The 20,544-nt window shown below is 38.3% G+C and overlaps 2 protein-coding genes, 2 non-coding genes and 1 pseudogene across 5 annotated transcripts; 2 read left to right on the top strand and 3 right to left on the bottom strand.

Moving 5' to 3' along the window:
• Nucleotides 1–826: 826 nt before the first annotated feature.
• LOC143882474 (peroxidase 27-like) lies at nt 827–5,442 on the top strand. Its single transcript, XM_077385951.1, has 5 exons — nt 827–907; nt 3,088–3,276; nt 3,381–3,569; nt 4,598–4,763; nt 5,033–5,442. Exons 1-5 carry the CDS (start codon nt 827–829, stop codon nt 5,440–5,442), a joined length of 1,035 nt encoding a protein of 344 aa, XP_077242066.1.
• Nucleotides 5,443–12,838: 7,396 nt separating this feature from the next.
• Nucleotides 12,839–14,352, top strand: LOC143884042 (peroxidase 3-like). Its single transcript, XM_077387396.1, has 4 exons — nt 12,839–13,152; nt 13,278–13,469; nt 13,577–13,739; nt 13,820–14,352. Exons 1-4 carry the CDS (start codon nt 12,943–12,945, stop codon nt 14,233–14,235), a joined length of 981 nt encoding a protein of 326 aa, XP_077243511.1. The 5' UTR covers nt 12,839–12,942; the 3' UTR covers nt 14,236–14,352.
• A 164-nt stretch (nt 14,353–14,516) lies between these two features.
• Nucleotides 14,517–16,022, bottom strand: LOC143882473 (peroxidase 57 pseudogene; annotated as a pseudogene). Its single transcript, XR_013252246.1, has 3 exons — nt 15,825–16,022; nt 15,266–15,614; nt 14,517–14,959 (listed from the first exon to the last, which is right to left on the bottom strand). The product of XR_013252246.1 is annotated as a peroxidase 57 pseudogene (transcript).
• A 3,908-nt stretch (nt 16,023–19,930) lies between these two features.
• LOC143885699 (small nucleolar RNA snoR80) lies at nt 19,931–20,062 on the bottom strand. Its single transcript, XR_013253563.1, has one exon. It is a non-coding gene; the product is annotated as a small nucleolar RNA snoR80 (small nucleolar RNA).
• Nucleotides 20,063–20,232: 170 nt separating this feature from the next.
• On the bottom strand, nt 20,233–20,322 carry LOC143885686 (small nucleolar RNA Z157/R69/R10). The gene has a single exon (XR_013253551.1). It is a non-coding gene; the product is annotated as a small nucleolar RNA Z157/R69/R10 (small nucleolar RNA).
• Nucleotides 20,323–20,544: the final 222 nt, after the last annotated feature.

The following is a 20,544-nucleotide window of genomic DNA, read 5'->3' as shown; positions in this document are numbered from 1 at the left end:
AATTTCAAAATTTTGGTCAAAATTTCGATTTCGATGGGGTCCGAAACCGGGACTGAAACGGAAATTTAAAACCGTGGGTACGTGAAGAGGTTATATTGCATTCCAGAGCCCTGCATTGGATTGATAGCATATGTTCCTTCTGTGGGCCCTGCCTTGGATCTCTAGTATTACAATATAAGGGTTCTGATATTGCACTACCATGTTTTGATAATGGGATATGTTGTGTAAGCCCAATAGTCTTGTATTTTTCAAAAAGTAATGTATGGCTTACACCATAAGATGATCCAAACCGTCTATTTTATGGGCCACAACGTAGATATGTTGAGTCCCTAAAATCATTCTCATAGGATGATCCCAGCCCTTTGATCTACATACGTTTACATAATATGTTAGGGGTGCAACTCGGGTCGGGTTCAACCCGAACCCAACAGGTTGAATCCGAATTTGGGTTGGGTCGGATTAAGGTTTTTTAAAAATCGGGTTGGGTTGGGTTGAGAAAAAACAAGCCGAATTGGAAATCGGGTTGGGGTGTCGGGCAACCCGACCCGACCCGAAACCCGACAAGTATTCCCATATGTATAAAATTTTAAAAGTTAAACGGCAAACGAGTGAATATTCCAATTTGAAAATTTCGGATTATCTTCCATCTTTCCCGTAACTATTTTCTAGTTTCTATCTTTCCCGTATGTTACTATTTTGTAATTACTATTTCCTAATTACCTAAAAATAAAACATATATGTATAAGAGGTTAAAAAAATCCTAACCCTAAGAACCAAAAACAAAAACGTAAGCTCTCTCTCTTTTTAACTTGTTACTCCTCCATCGATGCCGCCGACGCTCTCTGCCTCTCCCCTCCTTGCAGAGTTGCAAGTAAGCTCTCTCTCTCTCTTCTATATCGTTTTTTTTTTCTGGTTTATTCCCCCCCTCTTGTTTGGAAATGGGAGAGAAAATCAAAACCCTCTTTAGATCTAGGAAGAGAGAGAGATTGATGGAAATCATAGTGGGTTTTGAAGCGGGTTTGGTATCCAAGAGAGAATGATGGCTGATGTTAAAAATGGGGGCTGCTATGGTGGAAATGGACGGATCAAGAAGAAAAAAAAGTGGGGCCCACAAAAAAAACATGTGCATGATGGCGGGTCAACCCGACCCAACCCAACCCAACCCAAATTGGAAATCGGGTTGGGTCGGGTTGAGGAAATTGCAATTCGGGTTGGGTCGGGTTGGCCTCAACCTGACCCAACCCGATCCGAGTTGCACCCCTGTTAAATATGTTGTTCCTCTATAGACCAGGCAGCTAGGATTATCCTATGGAAATGATTTTTGGGCACAACTTACTTAAGTTGTGGCCCATCAAATGGAGGATTTGAATCATCCTGTGTTGTAAGTCGTACAGTACTTTTTTGTAAAATAATAATCGACTATAAGGACTTACACCTTTTAAAATCTTTAAAATCTCATTATTAAGCTGGCTGTAAAAAGCTATTACAATTCCCAAACAGCTCTTAAAAAAAGAAAAGAGCGGGTGAGATATCTCTATCTTTTCCGAGTAGAGTTTTTTTCTTCAACGGCAAGTTGTTATGCACTCATATTCACATAAATAAATTGTAACATTATTTAAAGTGAAATGGTCCGGCTTAGATGCACCATATTAATATGCTCCTTGTTTCTACCACATACACTGGTTTGACCATGAGTGATGTAAATAGTTGTGTGGTTAGACCTCCCAAAGACAATCGTGCCGACCTACAAATGAATTTGTAATGCGTTTACTTTCAAGCACCCGATAAATTTCACATAAGCCCTTAGTTATAGACCATATCAAACACTTCGTAATGCCAGCTAGGGGTCCAAAGCATAGAATTGGAGTATTTGTCTAGTATAAAAATCATATTCGTTCATATTCAAGTGAAGATTTTGTATTAAGATTAGGGTTGGGATTTTATGTAAGGTTTGGTTGCAGAGCATAATACCATATGCGTTGTAATCGTCACACAGTAGAAGCTCTCTGATTGCCTTTGTCTTAGTACTAGCCAAATAAATTCTTGTAGTCTTGTGCGTGCTTGTTTGATTTCTCTTAGTCCTAGATCTAGGTTTTCAAAACAAATCCCATAACCATAACAAATACTATAGTGTGTTTGGTCGTAGCATTTGATATCAATTTTGAAAAGATCACAATCTCCACGACTGTATAGGTTAATGTTTTAAGGTGTACAAGTCAATGAGCTATGTTTAATGCAAGTTGGGTTCTTGAAATTCTATGCAAAGTAAACAAAGAATTCATTTAGCAAAACAAATGATGTGAACCTTGCCCATCATTAATGGATTCCTCTGGAGCCTGTTATTCTCGTTTGTAATTATTTCTTTTCTTTAATGCATCTGCTAACCCGGACTTGTCACATATAAAATTTTGGAGGTCCGCCCCAGGCCTGCAACAGGCCTTTTTTCTCTAACCCTCCAATCAAACAAAGATATATTTATGGAGTTTGATAGGGACCATCATAAAACGCATTTCGCGGACCGGCTGTTGCATGACAGAGCAGCCACGTAGGCTCATGTTTTGTCTAATTCAATTCATTAGTCCTATGTGGCTGCCCTCTCATGCAACAACCGGCCCGTGAAACGTCTAGTTGGATGGTCCCTAGTAAATCCCATATTTAATTATGTCTCTCTGAGTTGTTCTAGTCTCTTATTTTTCATTTGTTTTTTTGGCATGTGGAGAGCCATCAAATAAACTTCATCCTCTTTAATATTCTATTTTTTTAACCTTAAATTTCGGTTCTATCCACCAACTTTCAGGATACAACTAACAGAACTGAAAGAGATGAAGCAAAACATGTCACAATATTCCATCCAAAGCACCCAAGTCAACCCTTCTGTCTCAAGAAATATACCTCTCCATATTTAAAAAACTCAATTTGATAAACATCATGCATCATGCATCTCAGTTCCATGAAATGCCAGCTTTTCCCTCAAAAGTTCAAAGTCTAGGCTCAACTATATAACTAGGCCCAAGCCCTATACCATTTCAGCGTTCAGAGTCAAATTAGCATTCTGTTATGAACATGGGGCTCCCTTTGAAGTTCTTGCTCCAATTGTTTGCTGTACTTCTCCTCCTAGAGTACACAAATTCTCAAGGATTGCAAGTTGGGTTCTACAAAAATAAATGTCGTGATTTAGAGCCTACAGTTATAAAAACTGTAGCTCACTTTATCTGGCGAGCGCCTTCTCTTGCTCCTTCATTGTTAAGGTTGCATTTCCATGATTGTTTCGTAAGGGTATGTCCTTAAATGTATTTATTAGTTTAGCATTCTTCATAGGGGATCAATGATTTTAAGATGGAATGTATAATTTATACATGTTAATTATTTGTTAACTACAGGGTTGCGATGGTTCCGTGCTCTTAAATTCTACTAGTACCACTCAAGCTGAGAAAGATTCAATCCCAAATCAAACCCTACGTGGATTTCAAGTCATTGATGCTGTGAAGGCTGCAGTGGAGAATGTGTGTCCTGGGATCGTCTCTTGTGCAGATATCCTAGCTTTGGTAGCTAGGGATGCAGTACTTTTGGTAAGAGATCTTCTCCCCCTCCTTACCTAGTTTTTTTTATTTTTTTAAAAAGATGATATTTTCACTCCCCCTTGATTACACATGAGCCTCCTTATAACATGATTTGACGTGAAAAGTGAGCAACTTTAATGCTTTTTGACATCAAATCACATAATAACGGAGGCGCATGTGTAACATAGGGGGAGTGAAAATATCATTGCCCTAACATTTATTAAAGGAAAATGTTATCAGCACTACTATATTTTGATGAGGGCACTCCTTACTTTATTAAAAGAACGGTATATATGGAACGCACCATAGGATGATCCAAACCGTCCATTAGATGGGCCACAGCCTAAATAGGTTGTTGCCCCAAAAATCATTTTCATAGGTTGATCCTAACCCTCTGATCTGATGTTAGAGGGTCGGTCTAACCGTCTATAGATCAGAGGGTTAGGTTTTGGAAATGATTTTTGGGGAACAACCTATTTACACTGTGGCCCATCTAATGGATGGTTTGGATCATCCTATGGTGCGGCCCATATCGTACTTTTAATAAAGTGAGGAGTGCCCTCATCAAAATACAGTAGTGCTGATAACATTTCCCTTATTAAATGAAAGATTATTACAAATGCCCATATACAAGTAAGCTCCAGAAAGTTCCAACTTAACAAGGCAATTTGCCAAATCGTTGGCACTTCTAGGTATGAGAAAAAAGAGAGTGTCTTGCATGTAAAGATCTCTATCCCATCCAATAGATTGGCGAATTTCGACGGACAGATGTTAATCCTTTTGACCCACAACACAGTGTTGGATGAATGACTTTGTACTTCTAGGCTCCTTTCCATCTAGTTTATGAAGATGGAAAATCCCCGGTGGAGCGCTCAGACCTTGGATTATAAGGAATCAACCCTTCCAACAGGTCTTGAAAAAGAGTAGATAATGTCGCCCAAACAAATCCTAAAAATGCCACAATACCTGCGATGCCTGGGTTCCCTTTTTAATTTTTGACCAACAACTAAACCATAAGTTTAATATATATGGTACAGATCAACGGACCGTATTGGGAAGTCCCTACTGGACGTAGAGATGGGCGTGTTTCGTTAGCCTCGGAGGCCTTGGCGAATCTACCACCTCCATTTTTTGACATAAGCGCCTTGAAAGCATCTTTCAACAAGAAGGGTCTAGATGAAAAGGATCTAGTAGTCCTATCAGGTATAGTAGACACTTTTTTACGAAGGCTCCGTTTCTTTCGACGTAAAAATGGATGTAAAAATCGTTTTATAAAACAAATTTTCCATCCATTTTTTTTATAGGTAAGCTGGGAACGAACCTGCGACCTCAAGGTTGAGAAACAAACCCAACTGTTGAGCTACAGGCTCAACCCAATTTACATCCATTTTTACGTCGAAAGAAGCGGAGCCTAAACAATAATTAAATAGAAGAAAAGAAATGATACTAAACTATGGCTCCTTCTTATGTAGGTGCTCACACCATTGGGATCGGTCACTGCCTTTCCTTTAGTAGCCGCCTCTACAACTTCTCTGGGAAGGGCGACACTGATCCATCGTTGGATCCCAACTATGCAATTAGGTTGAAGGAGCTATGTCCACCGACCGATGTTACTACATTCGTCCAGATGGACCCAGGGAGCTCCAAAATATTTGATACACATTACTACAAGATTGTGACACAAAGGAGGGGGCTCTTTCATTCCGATGCTTCCCTACTCAACGACACTGTGACTAAAACTTACATAGAAACTCAGCTCAAGTCCTTGCACCCTAGTTTCTTTAAGGACTTTGGAGTGTCCATGGTGAAAATGGGTAACATTGAAGTCTTAACAGGAAGTGCTGGTGAGATTAGAAAGAATTGTGCTTTGGTCAACAGCTAGTTTTTCAAATGGGTGTAGCTTCATCACATCAAAGATAGATTTTGTTGTGTGGTTTGGTGCTTTTGGTTTTCTCCAGGGAATTTGTTAAAATAAAGGCAAAGGCTGATTCTCTACTAAATGGTGTAGAGTCGGTTGTGTCATGTATTCATTTATCATTTTGTTTGTTTTTTAATCTATATGTATTCATTTATCACTGGCAATCATGGAATAAGAGTTCTTTTGCTTTTCATTTGCTTCTCTCTCTTTAGTTTGTCCCTCTTCTTACTCATTTTTCTCTTTAATTTTTGTTTAATTTTGGTCATCTTAAAGCATTCAGGTTTATGAGACCTGCAAGGCAGACACAGCTGTGTTATGTGTTGGTCCCAACAGCCCTTCTTCATATTGTGCCACACATGGTTTTAAATTTCGACTGAAATCCGAAATTTCGGGTTTCGGCAGAGACCGAAACCGAAATGACACATACCTGAAACGGTAGTTTATTTTGACCGAAATTTCGCTTATCCGGAAATTTTCTCTGAAATTTATGGGATTTCACCCAAAAATCTAGATTTTTATTAATTATTTAATATCTTCAATCGTCGGAAGCTCAATCAAGAAGATAGATTTCACCAATTCGATCAATATGATTGAGAAGCTAAACAACACAAATTATCAATATTGGAAATCTTGCATAGAATCGTATCTCCAAGGGCAAGATTTATTGGATACAGTGAATGGTTTGAAAACCACTTCTCCTAAAGAAGGTGTTGAAACCGCAGAGGTTTAGGGGAAGTGGAAGATAAAAGTCGGTAAAGCCATGTTCGTGTTGAAGGCTACCATTTGGAGAGATTTTCTCAGTTATATTTGAGAGGCTAAGACTCCGAAGGAAGCATGGGATGTCTTTGTCACTTTGTTTTAAAAAAACAAACATCCACATCTCAAGGGAATATGATGATTCTCGAATATTTCAAAATGGTGAAGAAGATCTGTCAAGAAATATCGCAACTCGAAGAAGATTCCAGAATTCCGAATATGCGAATGTAGATGATTATAATCCAAGAATTGAAACTCGAGTACAATAGTTTCATCATGGAAATCCAAGGAATGGCTAACTCAACCAACGTTACTTGAATTAAAGAGTCTCTTGCTAAATCAAGAGAGTCTAGCCAAGCAGATGGCTGGATTCACAATAAAGGAGAACGGTGAGGTTCTCTTCTCTGGCCGAGGAAGGAAGTTTCAGAAGGTGAACGCCAGATAAGATCAAAGGAAAGAAAGTTCTGATCAAGGGGGCGCCTCAAGCGGTAGTGGTTCTAAGAAACAAACTCGGAACTCGGGACAAATATGAATTTACTACAATTATGGCAAGCCGGGCCACTTTGCTAGAGATTGTCGTGCACCAAAGAATAAAAACGATGAAGGTAACTCTGCAACATCTGAAGATCCCCAGAAAGTTGAAAGCGATGAGGAGTGGAGTTCTTTTCTCTCCATAACATAAGAGCAAGCTGATGTGTGTGAAGTTACTCTTACGACTACAGAGGTTGTCGATGTCGCTAGTTCGATGGACACAAACAAAGGTGACCGGATATACTATTCTATAGATTGAATAGTTGATTTGGGATGTTCGAAACACATGACCGGAGATGAGCAGAAGTTTACGATAAAGGCTGAATACAAAGGGAGTCGGATGGTGGTTACGGCGAATAATGTGAAATTGCCTACTACCCACATAGGTAATGTTTCCCGATCCAGTGGAAGGGCGAGATTATCCACGTTGGTTCCACGTGGAGGGAAAATTGTTGGGGGTTCCACGCAAACATTTAAAAAGATCCCACATCGGAAAAGTAATTGGATATGGATGGGGTTGTAAGGACTTGGGCACCCTCCCCTTAATGGCTAGCTTTTAAAAGTGAGTTCTACCTCACTCCTGACAAGGCCCACATATGTATACACAACCACGCACATGACTCGAGTCATATTTAGAATAAAAACAAGGAGGAACACCTAGCTGAAAAAGGAAACCAAAGAGGAGAGTGAGAAAGAAAAGAAAGAAAAATATTTAAAGAAAAAGAGAGAGGAGGGAGAAAGTGAAAAGTTTTTTTTCCAAGGTTTTCCAAAAATAGGAATCATTTGAAAAAAAAACTATATGCCTAATTTACTAAAGAGAAAAGAGTGTCTTACTCTATAAAGTAGATGAGTTATCTGCTCCGTCGGCCCCAAATACAGTGGGGGCCCACCTTGTTTGGGTGATGCAAACCATTCATTTGATGGGCCCTAACATAGACAGAGTGTGACAAAAAAATCAGATCCATAGGATCATCCCAACCCTTCGATTTGTGGAGGTTAAAATGGATGGGTATAAACCTCCACAAATCTGACCATTTTTAACCTCCACAAATCAAAGGGTTAGGATGATCCTATGGAGCTGATTTTTTGGGCACACCCTATCAATGTCAGGGCATATTAATTGAATTGTTTGAATCATCCAAAAAATGTGGGCCCCTGTATTTTGGGCCGACAGAGTAGATATGTTGCCTACTCTGTAGAGTAGAAACTCTTTTCTCTTTACTAATATACCCGTAAAGTAATACTTAATGTTATAAACAAATGGAGGGTATTTTCATAATATAGTAAAATAAATTCAGATTCAGGACTGTCCCACGGCCTTTTGTTACTTGTCTTGATTCGATTGGAAATAATTTCAGATCCTATGAGAATGCAATGTTAGACCCAAGTATGATGGTGGAAACCCAAGAGTGAATTGGGAGTCTAAAAAACTTTTACCCTTTTTAAAACAACAAATCAATTTTAGCCCAAATTGAACTTAGAAGATCAATTAAAAAAGTAAACCAAGAAAGATAAATCTAAGTGCAAGAAATATAAGAGAGAGTTAGAAGAAGTGCACCAAAGATTTAAAGTGGTTCGGTTCTCAAACCCACGAGGCCTACTCCACTCCACCAACAAAATAGGTTGATGGCTTCACTATTTCATTATTTGATCTTCTTAACTTCGACGAAGATCGGTGCAAAAAATACAATCAACCGCTTTAACCTTGGTGGCGATCCCCACCACGGAGAGAAGGCTATGTGTCTCCGAACACTCGTCCAATTGTAATCTTTGATGAAGAAAGAAAGAAAGCAAAAATTACTCTAAAAGAGTTACAATCTTGATGTAGAAGATATACAATGAAAGCTCCTAGTCTAATCCTTGTCTTTGAATCAAGAGAGGCTTAAGTATGTTCTTTAACTCAATATGTATTCAAATGAGGCTTAGGGAGTGTTAGAATTAAGTTTAGAAAGATTAGAGGCCTTAAAATAGGCAAGGGAGACCAAAACTAGCCATTATAGGGCTCCCAACAGCTAGTACGAAAGCTATGGACGGAGTTCCGAGCTAGCCGTTATGACTTTTTTATTTTGGACCAGAAGCCTCAACGGAATTCCATAACTAGTTTCCAGATTTCAGCGGCTAACTTGTAAAATTCATATCTCCTTTGTTTCTTATCGAATTTCGATGTTCTTGTACACTACGGACATTAGAAGAAGGAGATCTATCTGTTAAAAGTATTTTAAAAAATATTAATTTTTTTTTTGAACCAATTATTATCAAATTAAGGTTTATGGTCACTAAATGAATTACTAAGCAAGTGCCAATGATATCTATCTTTTGGGTGTGTTCTCTAAGGCTTGTCCCAAGATATTTATCATCTTTTAGGACCCTAATAGAGTATGTTTAAGCCTTGTTAAGTGCTCATTGGTATTCTCATAGGTCCTAAGCTAAGGATTTGACTTTTACATTCTAAGACTGGACAAACACTCGATTTTCCCAATCGCTTCAAGTCTTCATTGTCACCATGAATTATTTCTTCATTCATTTGGCTTCACATGGTATTCATGGTTGGTTCAAGACTTCTTCTTCTCTTTGGCTCATTTGATCTTGAAGATAATTCAAGCCTTGATCCATGCTTCTTTGACTTTTGTGTTTGATAGCTTGATTTCCTATACATGCACTTGAAACATCAAACACATTAGAAATACAACACAAATCAACTTATTTTTGGAATCATCAAAACATGAGAAGATTGCCAAGGTGGGAACCATTGGGCTTACATCCTATGATTGAGATCCAAAATGTGTCAATGGATCCTGGTAGGAGGGTCCATCGGACCGTGTGTCCATTCACATCCCTAGAAGCAGTATAAGTGGTAATGTCATGTGAAAATATCAAAATTGGACCACTTGATATATGGTTCAAGCCTTTCACCTGTTGGGCCCACTATGAATGGGCCAAGAATAAAAAAAAATCTTGCAGAACAAAAAAATCCTAATCCAAAGTTTGTGCCCTCTAAAATTTAAATGCATGGTTAAGAAATAAAATGCAAGAAAGTCGTCTGATTTTGGGATGCTCAATAATAATGGAGCCGTTCGATGAATGGCTCAGATCATTGAATAGGTGGTACTCACTTGTACTTTTGAATTCTAATATTAAAATTCATTTCCACGTACCATATACATAAGACCCACGAGGTAGTGTAGTTGGAATTTGAAATGACCTCAAGTCCAAACCACTCTTCCAACGCTACCACACGTATTAATTCTGTTAGTGGGTAAGAAAGATAACGTTAAAAATAAATTTATAATAAGCTAATATTAAAGTTTTAGAACAAGTGCATAGATGAAGACAATAGTAAGAGGTAAAGCAGTCACAGCTAATCTGAGAATCTCCTTCTCAAATGACCTGTCCCCTTACCTAACCCTATTCCCCTTTATACTCTTCTTCCCTCACTAAAAACGAGATATTTAAATCTCAGGTCGGTCGTATAAAAGTACTCAAATGTCTGAACAGTATGAGGTTGAAAGCTCAATTCAAGTGACTTAAATGAATACCTGCTAGCTCTAAATAAAGAGGCATGTTCTTAACACATGCCCACATATAAAGAGGAATCTTCAAAAGGTGATCATGACAAGTTCATCTGTTTGGGCATACATTATACCGAAGATCTACATTGGACAATTCTAATCCTCCAATTTCTTGAGAATTTTGCACGATTGCCTTCTTACTTTTGGACTCCATTTTACAAATTACAAGTTCAGTGGTAAGGACCATCTAATGCAGATAATTTTCAAGGCATGGCCTGTTAATTTTTCAAGGCATGGCCTGGATTCAACCTTAAAATTAAGGGCATGCCCCTATGTCATAAATAAATTCGTCTTAGAGAATGATCTAGGTGGAGAATCGAATCTTAGGGTCCCACGCCAGGACACGTATGTGTAATTGAATGTAAATCTAGTAGGCCACCATGAGGTGTCTATGCCGAATAAACCTTCGATGCATATGACAAAAATCAATGGTTCACTTAGATTGTTTTTTGCGAAACCCTGTACAAGGCTTCATGGATCATGGGGCTAGGCTCATCTATGGAGAAGAGGTCAACTGAAGTACGGTTGGCATGTTGTCACTAGTAGATGATGTCTGTGGCAGAAGCGACTGAAACACGCCTACTGGGTCCTACTTCTGCGTCCTTTGTGAGATCCATTGATCCGAATGACAATCCGATATCCACCTAAATGCCGTTGAGAATAACTTGATAGGATGATCCTAGGCCCTTGATCATTCAAACATCAATTAGGGGCCGTTTAGATACACGGATTTTAGAATCCAGGTTTTAGTTTGAAAAACAATCTAAAAGAGGGTTCATGATCTAGCTGCTTTATGCTGTCCTGAGTCATGACAGCATTTTTTTGGATTTTAAGTAAGAAATCTAGGTTTAAGTTTAAGAAATCCCTCTTCTATAGTGAGATTTCTAAAACTTGGAAACATGGGATAATCTCCGGCTCTCTTGCTATCGGAAAGAAGGGCGAGAAATCAGAAAACGACGTCTGGTCTCTTTCTTCTCTTGTCTCCCATCTACAATTTTGTGGAAATCCAAGATTCTAAAATTCGCGTATCCAAACGTCCCCTTAGAGTTCCACCAAGGAAAGCTTAATTGTTAATTTTAGTCATCAATTATCCAACGCATGGGATGTATGTGGGTCTCATTGATGTATGTGGGTCTCCCAATGAGACCCTGTAAGATCAACGGTCTCGATTTCACATACACGTTCACTGAGACCGATAAATTACCTAAAATAATCTTTTACCTTGGATTGTGAGAGTGACTCTCTCTCTCTCTCTCTCCGTGGTTTGGTTCAAAAAGGATATGAGCTATGACAAGAAATATTCTTTTAGATGTTAGGAAACCATTTTTTGTTCTTCCTTTCTTTACATCATACTGTTGCATGCACACGGTTTTCCCTGTTACCTATGACTAATTCAAGGCCATCAAATCATGATCTCAATGCTGCAACCCTTACGTATAGGATGGGACCCATGATTTCAATGTTGCAACCAACCTTTATGCCTAGAGCCCTGTTAGGATTGCTAGAATTTTCTGGAAGAGAAAAGCTTTTCCAGAATTTTCTGACTTCACATTGTTTGATTACAACTGAAAATAGTAAACTTTAACCCACGCCCTTCAACTTTTTTTCAGATGGACCTTCAATGTATAATGATATTCCCCCAAATATGCCATAATCAAATGAAAAAGTTTACCTATGAAAAATTGTTTTGCAAGAACTATTTTTCTTGCAATCCAAACAAGGATAGAAGATTAGAAGGTTCCACTGCATATACTTATTTTGATTAACCCAATCATACTTAAAATCTGACCTATGCTATTATGAAAGACATCCGAAATTGTGTTGTTTAATTGCTGGCAAGCACATAAAGTAGCCTTTTCTTGTGCGCATTGGTGCATGTGGTGCATACATTGTGTGTGGTTACATGCAACAGAGAGACAACCACCCGACTCTACTTAAAAAAGGGAAAAAGTCTACCTCTCAGCACCTTAAAAAAAGAAAATTGTGAATACAGATGATAAAAACAATATAAAAGTGTTTTTCCGGAGATTAGGATTATATGGTTAATGTGATATTTGGGGCATTAAAAACCCATTTTAGAGACTAACAGATGGATTGTTTGGATCGGACAAAAAGTGGGGGACACCATATTTACTGCAATGAGACAACCCACTCGTGAATCATCCCACAGTGTTTTTCATTACAAAATAAAAAAAAACAAGAGTTAGTAGAACATTAAATGATTTCTAATTGGTGGTAGGCAAGAAATTCAACAAACCATGTACCCCGTATAATTTTCTAAAGGCCCATGAAAAAAGTAGGATGTCTGCATGGAATCAGTCTTCACCCACTAAATCAATCCCACAAGTATTCAAATCTTCCCATGTGTGTCCTATACGAGGCAAAATTTAACTAATCCGCGCTCAAGAAACATAACAAAGGATAAAAAATACCAATATGGATAAGTGAAGCACATGGTAGCTTGCTTGATTGAAAAAGGTTCAGTAGCTCCCTTACAACATGGCCTCTTCAAATGATGTAAGGACTAAGGGCTATAAATCTTCCTCAATAGTATGCTTTTCTTCAGAGGAGAGACTGTTAAAGGGAGGTTTTGTTCATTTTAGAAACAATGGGAAAGATGAATTATGTTGGCTTTATCATCCTTGGAGTTTTTGGTCTCTTGGATTTTGCTCAAGCTCAACTCAAACTGGGTTTTTATGAACAGAGCTGCCCAAAGGCAGAGACGATTGTACTAGACTTTGTGAAGAAGCACATCCCAAATGCCCCATCTTTGGCTGCCCCGCTTCTGAGAATGCATTTCCATGACTGTTTTGTGGAGGCCAGTATCCTCTGTTTCATATGATTTTTTTCAAAGTTTGAAAGTTAAAGATGATTGTTTGTTGGGTTTAAGTAAGAAATTAAGGGTTTTTTTTTTTTTTTTTTCATTTTTACTTTCATTTTCAGGGGTGCGATGGGTCGATTCTCATAAACTCCACTTCAAATAACACAGCAGAGAAGGATTCAGGTCCAAATCTGACATTAAGAGGCTATGGCTTCATTGACAGCGTGAAGAGCGTAGTAGAAGCTGAGTGTCCGGGCGTAGTTTCATGCGCAGATATTATTGCTTTGGTTGCAAGAGATGCAATTGTAGTGACAGTAAGAATCCAATAATAAACTTCTAATCACTCTTTTTCTTTTTCTGTTTCTTTGTAGTTAATGTTTTGGCAAACTCATTTCATTTATTTCTTCCTATGGAGAAACAGGGAGGACCCTCTTGGAAGGTTCCGACAGGACGTAGAGACGGGATAATATCGAATGCTACTGAAGCCTTAAACGATATCCCTCGTCCAACTTTCAATTTCAGTTCTCTGCAAACAAGTTTTGCTAATGTAGGACTCAACGCTAATGATCTGATTTTGTTATCTGGTAAGATATAAACAACAACTTCTCACGGATCCCTTTTGTAAATATTCTCTATGGACCATAACCTTCTTTGATTACAACAGGAGCCCACACGATCGGGATCTCTCACTGTAGTTCATTCAGCAACAGACTGTATAATTTCACAGGAAAAGGTGATGAGGACCCCTCTCTAGACAGTGAGTATGCCGCAAATCTTAAGAAGAACAAGTGCAAAACTCCTAATGATAACATCACGTTCGTTGAAATGGATCCGGGGAGCTTCAGGACCTTTGATCTTGGCTACTACAAACTTTTACTGAAAAGACGAGGTTTATTCCAGTCTGATGTAGCTCTGACCACAGTCACAACTGCAAAATCTTTTATCACTGGGCTCCTCAATGCCCCCCTTGCAAATTTCTACACGGAGTTTGCATTATCCATGGAGAAGATGGGTAGAATTGCAGTTAAGACAGGAACAGTAGGTCAGATCAGGAAGCACTGTGCTGTGGTGAATAGTTAAATTTTGGGTTCTATTTCAGTGAGTTCTGCTTTTATAAGATCTTAATGTTTGTTATTTGGTTTTGGTTCCATAGAGCCATGAATTGTCATAATAAAACAGGTAATGATTTATTCTGAATGAATCTCTTCATGTGGGACTTTGCCCTTTAAAATCTAGATGAATCCATACAAGAACATGGATTTTAAGAGCCAAGAATATGAAGAAAGGAAAATAGTTACCAATGAATTTTCATTTCTGACATCGATTGTGAACTTTAAAAATGCTAAAAAGAAAGCTTTTGTTCAGTGATTCCTCTAATTTACTTTTCTGCAATTCTGCCTAATCTCGCCTTGTTGTCCTGTTAGAACAACCACATTGCCCAATTTGATCATGGACTTCGCGAAATTCCGTCTAAAAGATCTGGGATTGTTTGCATAACTTACTGCCAAAGTGCTGGTGGAATCAGTAAAAGCCAGTTCTTGATCCAACTGAAAAACTACACTTCCATTGAATAAACTATTATAAAATGAGTTGTCCAGAGTAAAAGGTGTGTCAGTTGTCTGATCGATGAAAACTTTTGAGTCTTGGGTTACGTTGACGATCGGTGTAATGGGTATCGGGCACTTGTGTCTGAGGCTACTCAGTGTACCTGGGTTCATATCAGGATCTGCGAAACCAGTGCCCTCAAAGTTGTACAGTCGATCGATGAAGAAGCCACAATGAGCAAATCCAATGGTGTGTGCTCCTGAAAATATGTATTAGACTATAACTACCAAATTCCAATTGAAAAAGACGTACAATTATGTTAATGCATTTCCTTGTAATAATATCCAAGAAATAAATGCAAAAGGAAGGATAAAGGATGGATTCATAGAATATACGAAATAGTCTTTCTACGAAGCAGTTTTGGCTTTAAGGCTCTTCCATTTTTCCTCTAATGCTCTGTTTCTTTCGACATAAAATGGGCGTAAAACAAATTTTTAGACCCATTTTACATTGAAAGAAAGGGATCCTAAGGGCAGTTTATAAATTCATATAAGATCCTACTTACCTAGTAATGTAGTGAGATCATTCAAAGTGAGATTAATGGTTTGAAAAGCACTCTGAGCGGCGGTAACAGAGAATGAGGGACTAGGAAGATGAACCTCTGAAATATTAGAAATAGTCCCATCTCTTCTTCCAGTAGGTAGTGCATAAGATTTTCCTCCAGATAAGGCCACCCCATCCCTTGCTGCCAATGCCAATATATCTGCACATGAAACAATTCCTTTGCATTCCTTCTCCAACTCAGCTTTGATCTCATCAATGATCTCAAATCCTCTGAGAGTTAGATTAGGAGGTGCCTCCTTCTCTGCTACATTGTTATCAGTACTGTCTATAAGAATGGAACCATCACAACCCTACAAGAGAATCATTATCAACAAATCAAAACCCTCCCTTTCAAGAAAAAAAAAACTCATTACTCTGATTAAGCAGTAAGAACTAAAATCTAAACTACTAAACCCATAAAAATTCAAAAGTTATTTAGATAGAAAATACCCATTTGTATAGACATTCTGCACTACAACAGTATGTAAAAGATAGTGATATTTAAACAAGAAGAAGCTTACTCTGACGAAACAGTCATGGAAATGCATACGAAGTAAGCCACTTGGGATTGATGGATCTTTTTCGAAATTCTGTTTTACCACACTTCTTACCACAATCTCTGCTTGGGGACATGAATTGTTGTAGAAGTGGATTTCGAGAGCTAGAGTGGTGTGTACTAATAAAGCTAAAGACAAATAAGCACAGAGCAGAGCTGCCATTAGAGAAGCTTCTGTCCTCTGCTAACTAAACAACACTTATATGAAAGGAAGTCATGGAAATCCTTTAGTTATACGTCTTTAGAAAATATGGGTTGTATATTGCTTCATTTCTACTATGTTTCTCGGAATCCTAGGTGTTGAAATCTGTAATTTAAACGCAATGAGCTGCATGTAATTATGTAATTAGAAGGTGTGTAAATGTGCAAATGCCCTTGGTTGTTCTTTCATACATCAAATGATAGTTACACCCAACTAAAATACTTTCCATAAGAAAAAAGATGTTTTACTGAATGAGATTAATGTTATGCGCATGTAGAGGGGATCTAAGATCCCTTGCGCCCGAGCTCCATTGAATAAAAATCAGCCCTTCACTTTTTAGTAAAAGGCTGAGATTAAAAGGTGAAAAAACTTCAATTCTCTAACATTAGCTAGCAAAGAAAAACATGTTTGCGTCTTGAGTCAATTACTGGCACGGTCAATTTTTATTAATCAGGGCGAGTGAAAAGAGTTCTCATTGAGTAATCTCGGGTGAGTGAACGATGGACCCATGTATTTAAAAAGTGATTTAATAGGAGGGTTGGACTAGCTAATTGCTAATGCTTCAACGGTCACTCTATATTTTGAAACCTGGGACTATCAATTACTTATTTTATGAAGAATCAAGTAAATATCTGAAACACGGAAGAATACTTTTGTTTATTTAGATCCAAACTCGTACCCCGAGTCCTCATGTGCTAGGCATAATTTTCACCAGCTTGTAACTTTGAAAATTGAGCTGGTCAATATGTAGAAGTACTAAATTATGCAAATCGCCTTGGCTCTTTCTGTGAGGAGTAGAGGAATATCTCTTTGAACGCGGCTTCTGTCCATGATCACAAGTGCTTAGATCCGTATATTTCGGTCTGTCACTAATCTCAATTAATATAAGAGCAAATTATATATAATGTTGACGGTCAAATATAGTTAAGCTTATTAAAAATTTGACGGGAAATGGTTGTACGGGGTATAAATTGACGGGAATGATATTTTTCCTCACTGTTTTCTCATCATCCTTTGGACTTTGAAAAAGAGAAAAAAAAAAAACCTTCCTCCTCAAAGTTAATCTTACTTAAAATTCCATTCTGGTTCTGTTAATACTCGACAATTCAGTCTTGCTGGTCCACGCTTCCTTCCCCAGTTTTTTCGTTGGTTCCTCAGAGGAACGATTTCCTCATCACCTCCACCACAACCTTTGGATAGACAAGTTTTTATCCCAGTTTTTTTAACCCGAAATTTATCTAGGAGCTAGGGGTGGCACCTCATATTTTATTATTAGGAAATAATTACAAGAGGACATAGAACCTTGCGTCTAAAACTGGCCTCATTACAATGAAAGTATAACGATAAAAGCCACTTACCCATTTATAAACAAAAGAACAAAAGAATATTCATTACGTGTAATAATACACAATTGGTCACATCTAGCAGCTCCTCTAGAATCCTTTTGGGGGTTTCTAGCTTTTTTACCCATGTTTCTATACAGCTTCTTGTACTCTATGACTCTAATCATTGTGTCACCACCAGCAACATAGAAGATAGAACACCCCACTTCTACCTTTCTTTGCCTATGTTCTTCCATGTCTACGTGATTTATGTGCGAGTGTACTTAAGAATAGGGCTGCAACTCAGGTCGGGCGGGTCGGGTTTTGGAGAACCCAACCCTACCCGAGAAATATCTCGGGCCGGGTCGGGTCTGGTTTTTTTTCGGAAAACCCACGATTCCCAAACCCGGCCCTACCCATGATAAATCTCGGGTCGGGTTTTTTTTCGGAAAACCCACGATTCCCAAACCCGGCCCTACCCATGATAAATCTCGGGTCGGGTCGGGTCGGGTTTTTTCACGTTGACGCAATTTTTTAAGGAAAACTCTTGTTTGGCAAAGCAACTCAACTCATAGAAGCAGAAATTACACTCACATTACACTTGAATCAAACAATGATGTAATTACACTCACATTACACTTGAATCAAACAATGCTGTAATCAAACAATGTTGTAATTACAATCAAACAATGCCGAATCAAACACTTGAATCAGCTCAACTCATAGAAGCAGAAATTACACTCACATACTAGAACAGTGGGTGCGTGGGTTTTCACTTTTAACTTTTAACTAACAATAGAAAAAAAAAGTACATACTATAACTTATGTAACTCGGGTCGGGTCGGGTCGGGCCCCTTCAAACCCGGCTCGACCCGAGATTCATGGGGGCTTTTGGATGCTCAACCCAGCTCGACCCGAAACCCATGAAACCTGAACCCAACCCAGGTTATTTTCGGGTCGGGTCGATGCGGGTCGGGTTTTACCCGGCTCGGGTTGCAGCCCTACTTAAGAACAAATGTATGGGCGCTCCTCTCATTTAAAACAAAGAAACTTTAGGAGAGGCATGGTAAGAAACTGGGTAAAAAATGTCATTGCCCTAAATTTATTTATACAGACACCATCAATCAATTAAAAAGAAGGGGTTTTGCTTTAAAAAAAAAAGAACTACTAGTATGATGTGTTTGCAAAAGAAGTCAATATCAAGTTGCAAAATGAGCTCTCACAATTAACCAAATTTCACTAATCTGAGTCATGCCCATTATTTTGTTCCTAAACACTGCTATGTGACGGATTTCGTAGGCAATTTCGTGGAAAGACAGTTAGCAGCTCACTTTTGTAGGAGAGAACAGCCTCACTTTTTAGCAGATTGTGTCTTCATTTAATTTGCTTTAAAAGGATCCTCTAGCAAATTTAATTAGGGTTTCTGATTTAATTAGTTTTTCTACCTGATGACAGGTGTGTTTGGTTGCACAAAAGCTAGGGAGGATTTTTATTGGCATTTGGGTGCCACATTAGCAAAATTCTTTGTTTGGTTGCCAATATGGCATTTGAAATCAGTGAAACTTCAAGCTAAAATCCATAAAAAGAGGTAGATTTTTTCTTGAATTTCTTGGGAATTGTGCCCTCACTCAATCTCTCTTTCTCTCTTCAGCACTTTCCCTTGTCGAAACAAATCCGGTCGATGGTGGACTGGTGCAAACATCAGTTTGTAATGGATTATTTTGCTGGGTGTTATATTAATTTTCATTGTTCATCTCTTCCAGGTCATATTCTGTAAAGCCTGTCTCACAATGTGTTTTCATTCTCAACTCAAATTTTCTTCATTTTGTGCCTGATGATCAGTGAACGTGAAGGCTCGACAATCAATAGCCAAAATTTTCACATCAACAAGCACATGAAATCCATCTCTAGCTATCACTCATCCAATTTGGGTTTCAAATTTCACTAGCCCTTCGTCCCTTCCTCCTGAGATCATTGCCATGACCATAAACTAAACACACTTCGAATGGACTTGTGTATCATCAAACGTATGCCTATTGGCATTGCTAGGAATGTTCAGTCCAACAAACAAGTGATACACAATGGCCAGGGCAAACTACATATTCAAGGCAAAGACTGCGTTCTCTTACCCTAATTTGGTATCCAGGACCATAGCCAAAACAAAAAGCAGATACCTCATTTGAGGATCCACACAAATTCAAAATTCTTCCTAAGTAAATTTTTTGGTTTCAAAGCAATTCTCTAGATTTACACACTTTTGTTCAGTCTTCATTAATAGTTTTCCATGTTTAAGTAAGCATTCTTGATTGGAATACAACACTATCAAAAGTTTCAATCAAGTTTGGGCGCCTCTTCTACAACACTCCCTCCACCATTTATTCAAGTCGAAAATCAACCCTAAAATTGTCCAGACCAATGAATAACACCACCCAATATTAATAGATGCAACCCTTTTGATTTATAATCTTATTATTACTGTTTTAATAGATGCAACCCTTTCATTCCCCTGTTGGACTCTCTGTATAATGGGACTAGTAACCTAGGCAAGAATGTCTGTGGTGTTTCCCGGATATCAATGGCATGAGAGAAAAAGCCATGAATCAAGATAGCCACAGCAATGATTTGGTATAGCGCCCTAGCCATTATACCAAGAGGAACAGAAAATCCCCCAGAATTGGTAATGGGCGCAGGTCCAATATTTTCCCTAACAAAAACTAACCAAATTACAAACACTAACAATGAAAAAGAGATAAAAACAACATGGCAAAAAATTTAGAGGCCGTTCACCTCTGAAAAAAAGTTAAAATAGAGGATGGGTATTCCTCGCTTTTAGTATTAAGTCATTAGGGAGTGCTCAGACAGCCAAGGGTTTGTCTTCAACTACTGGTTGAGACCAGATCAGAAACTCTAGTCCACAATAGCTTCATCACCGCACAAATATATATCTATGTAAACATAGAAAGAAATTGTATTAAAAAGGGCAAAAAACAGACACCCAAAATGAAATAGGGTTAAAGAAAGGAAACCCTAGAGATGAACAACGGAGAAGGAGGGATAGCTTGGTTGCAAGAGAAGTCGCTTTTGATAAAGCTAGGGTTACGGCTAGGGTTTAGGAGGCACATACAGAAAGAGAAGCGATGTGAAATAACAGGCTGGAGGAT

This window comes from Tasmannia lanceolata, unplaced genomic scaffold (genome assembly GCF_043159265.1).
Source record: "Tasmannia lanceolata isolate RefF3 unplaced genomic scaffold, GAP_Taslan_0.1 ptg000008l, whole genome shotgun sequence".
NCBI classification, from domain to species: Eukaryota; Viridiplantae; Streptophyta; class Magnoliopsida; order Canellales; family Winteraceae; genus Tasmannia; species Tasmannia lanceolata.
The sequence above is the reverse complement of the archived record's forward strand: the minus strand, read 5'-3'. Positions and strand labels throughout refer to the sequence as shown.

Excerpts from the sequence above, each read along its gene's own strand:
- LOC143884042 (XM_077387396.1), top strand. The coding sequence starts at position 12,943 with ATGGGAAAGATGAATTATGTTGGCTTTATCATCCTTGGAGTTTTTGGT. Across the intron at positions 13,470-13,576 it reads GAGATGCAATTGTAGTGACA|GGAGGACCCTCTTGGAAGGT; the intron begins GTAAGAATCCAA and ends ATGGAGAAACAG. Across the intron at positions 13,740-13,819 it reads TGATCTGATTTTGTTATCTG|GAGCCCACACGATCGGGATC; the intron begins GTAAGATATAAA and ends TGATTACAACAG.
- LOC143882474 (XM_077385951.1), top strand. The coding sequence starts at position 827 with ATGCCGCCGACGCTCTCTGCCTCTCCCCTCCTTGCAGAGTTGCAAGTA. Across the intron at positions 3,277-3,380 it reads TCCATGATTGTTTCGTAAGG|GGTTGCGATGGTTCCGTGCT; the intron begins GTATGTCCTTAA and ends TGTTAACTACAG. Across the intron at positions 4,764-5,032 it reads GGATCTAGTAGTCCTATCAG|GTGCTCACACCATTGGGATC; the intron begins GTATAGTAGACA and ends CTTCTTATGTAG.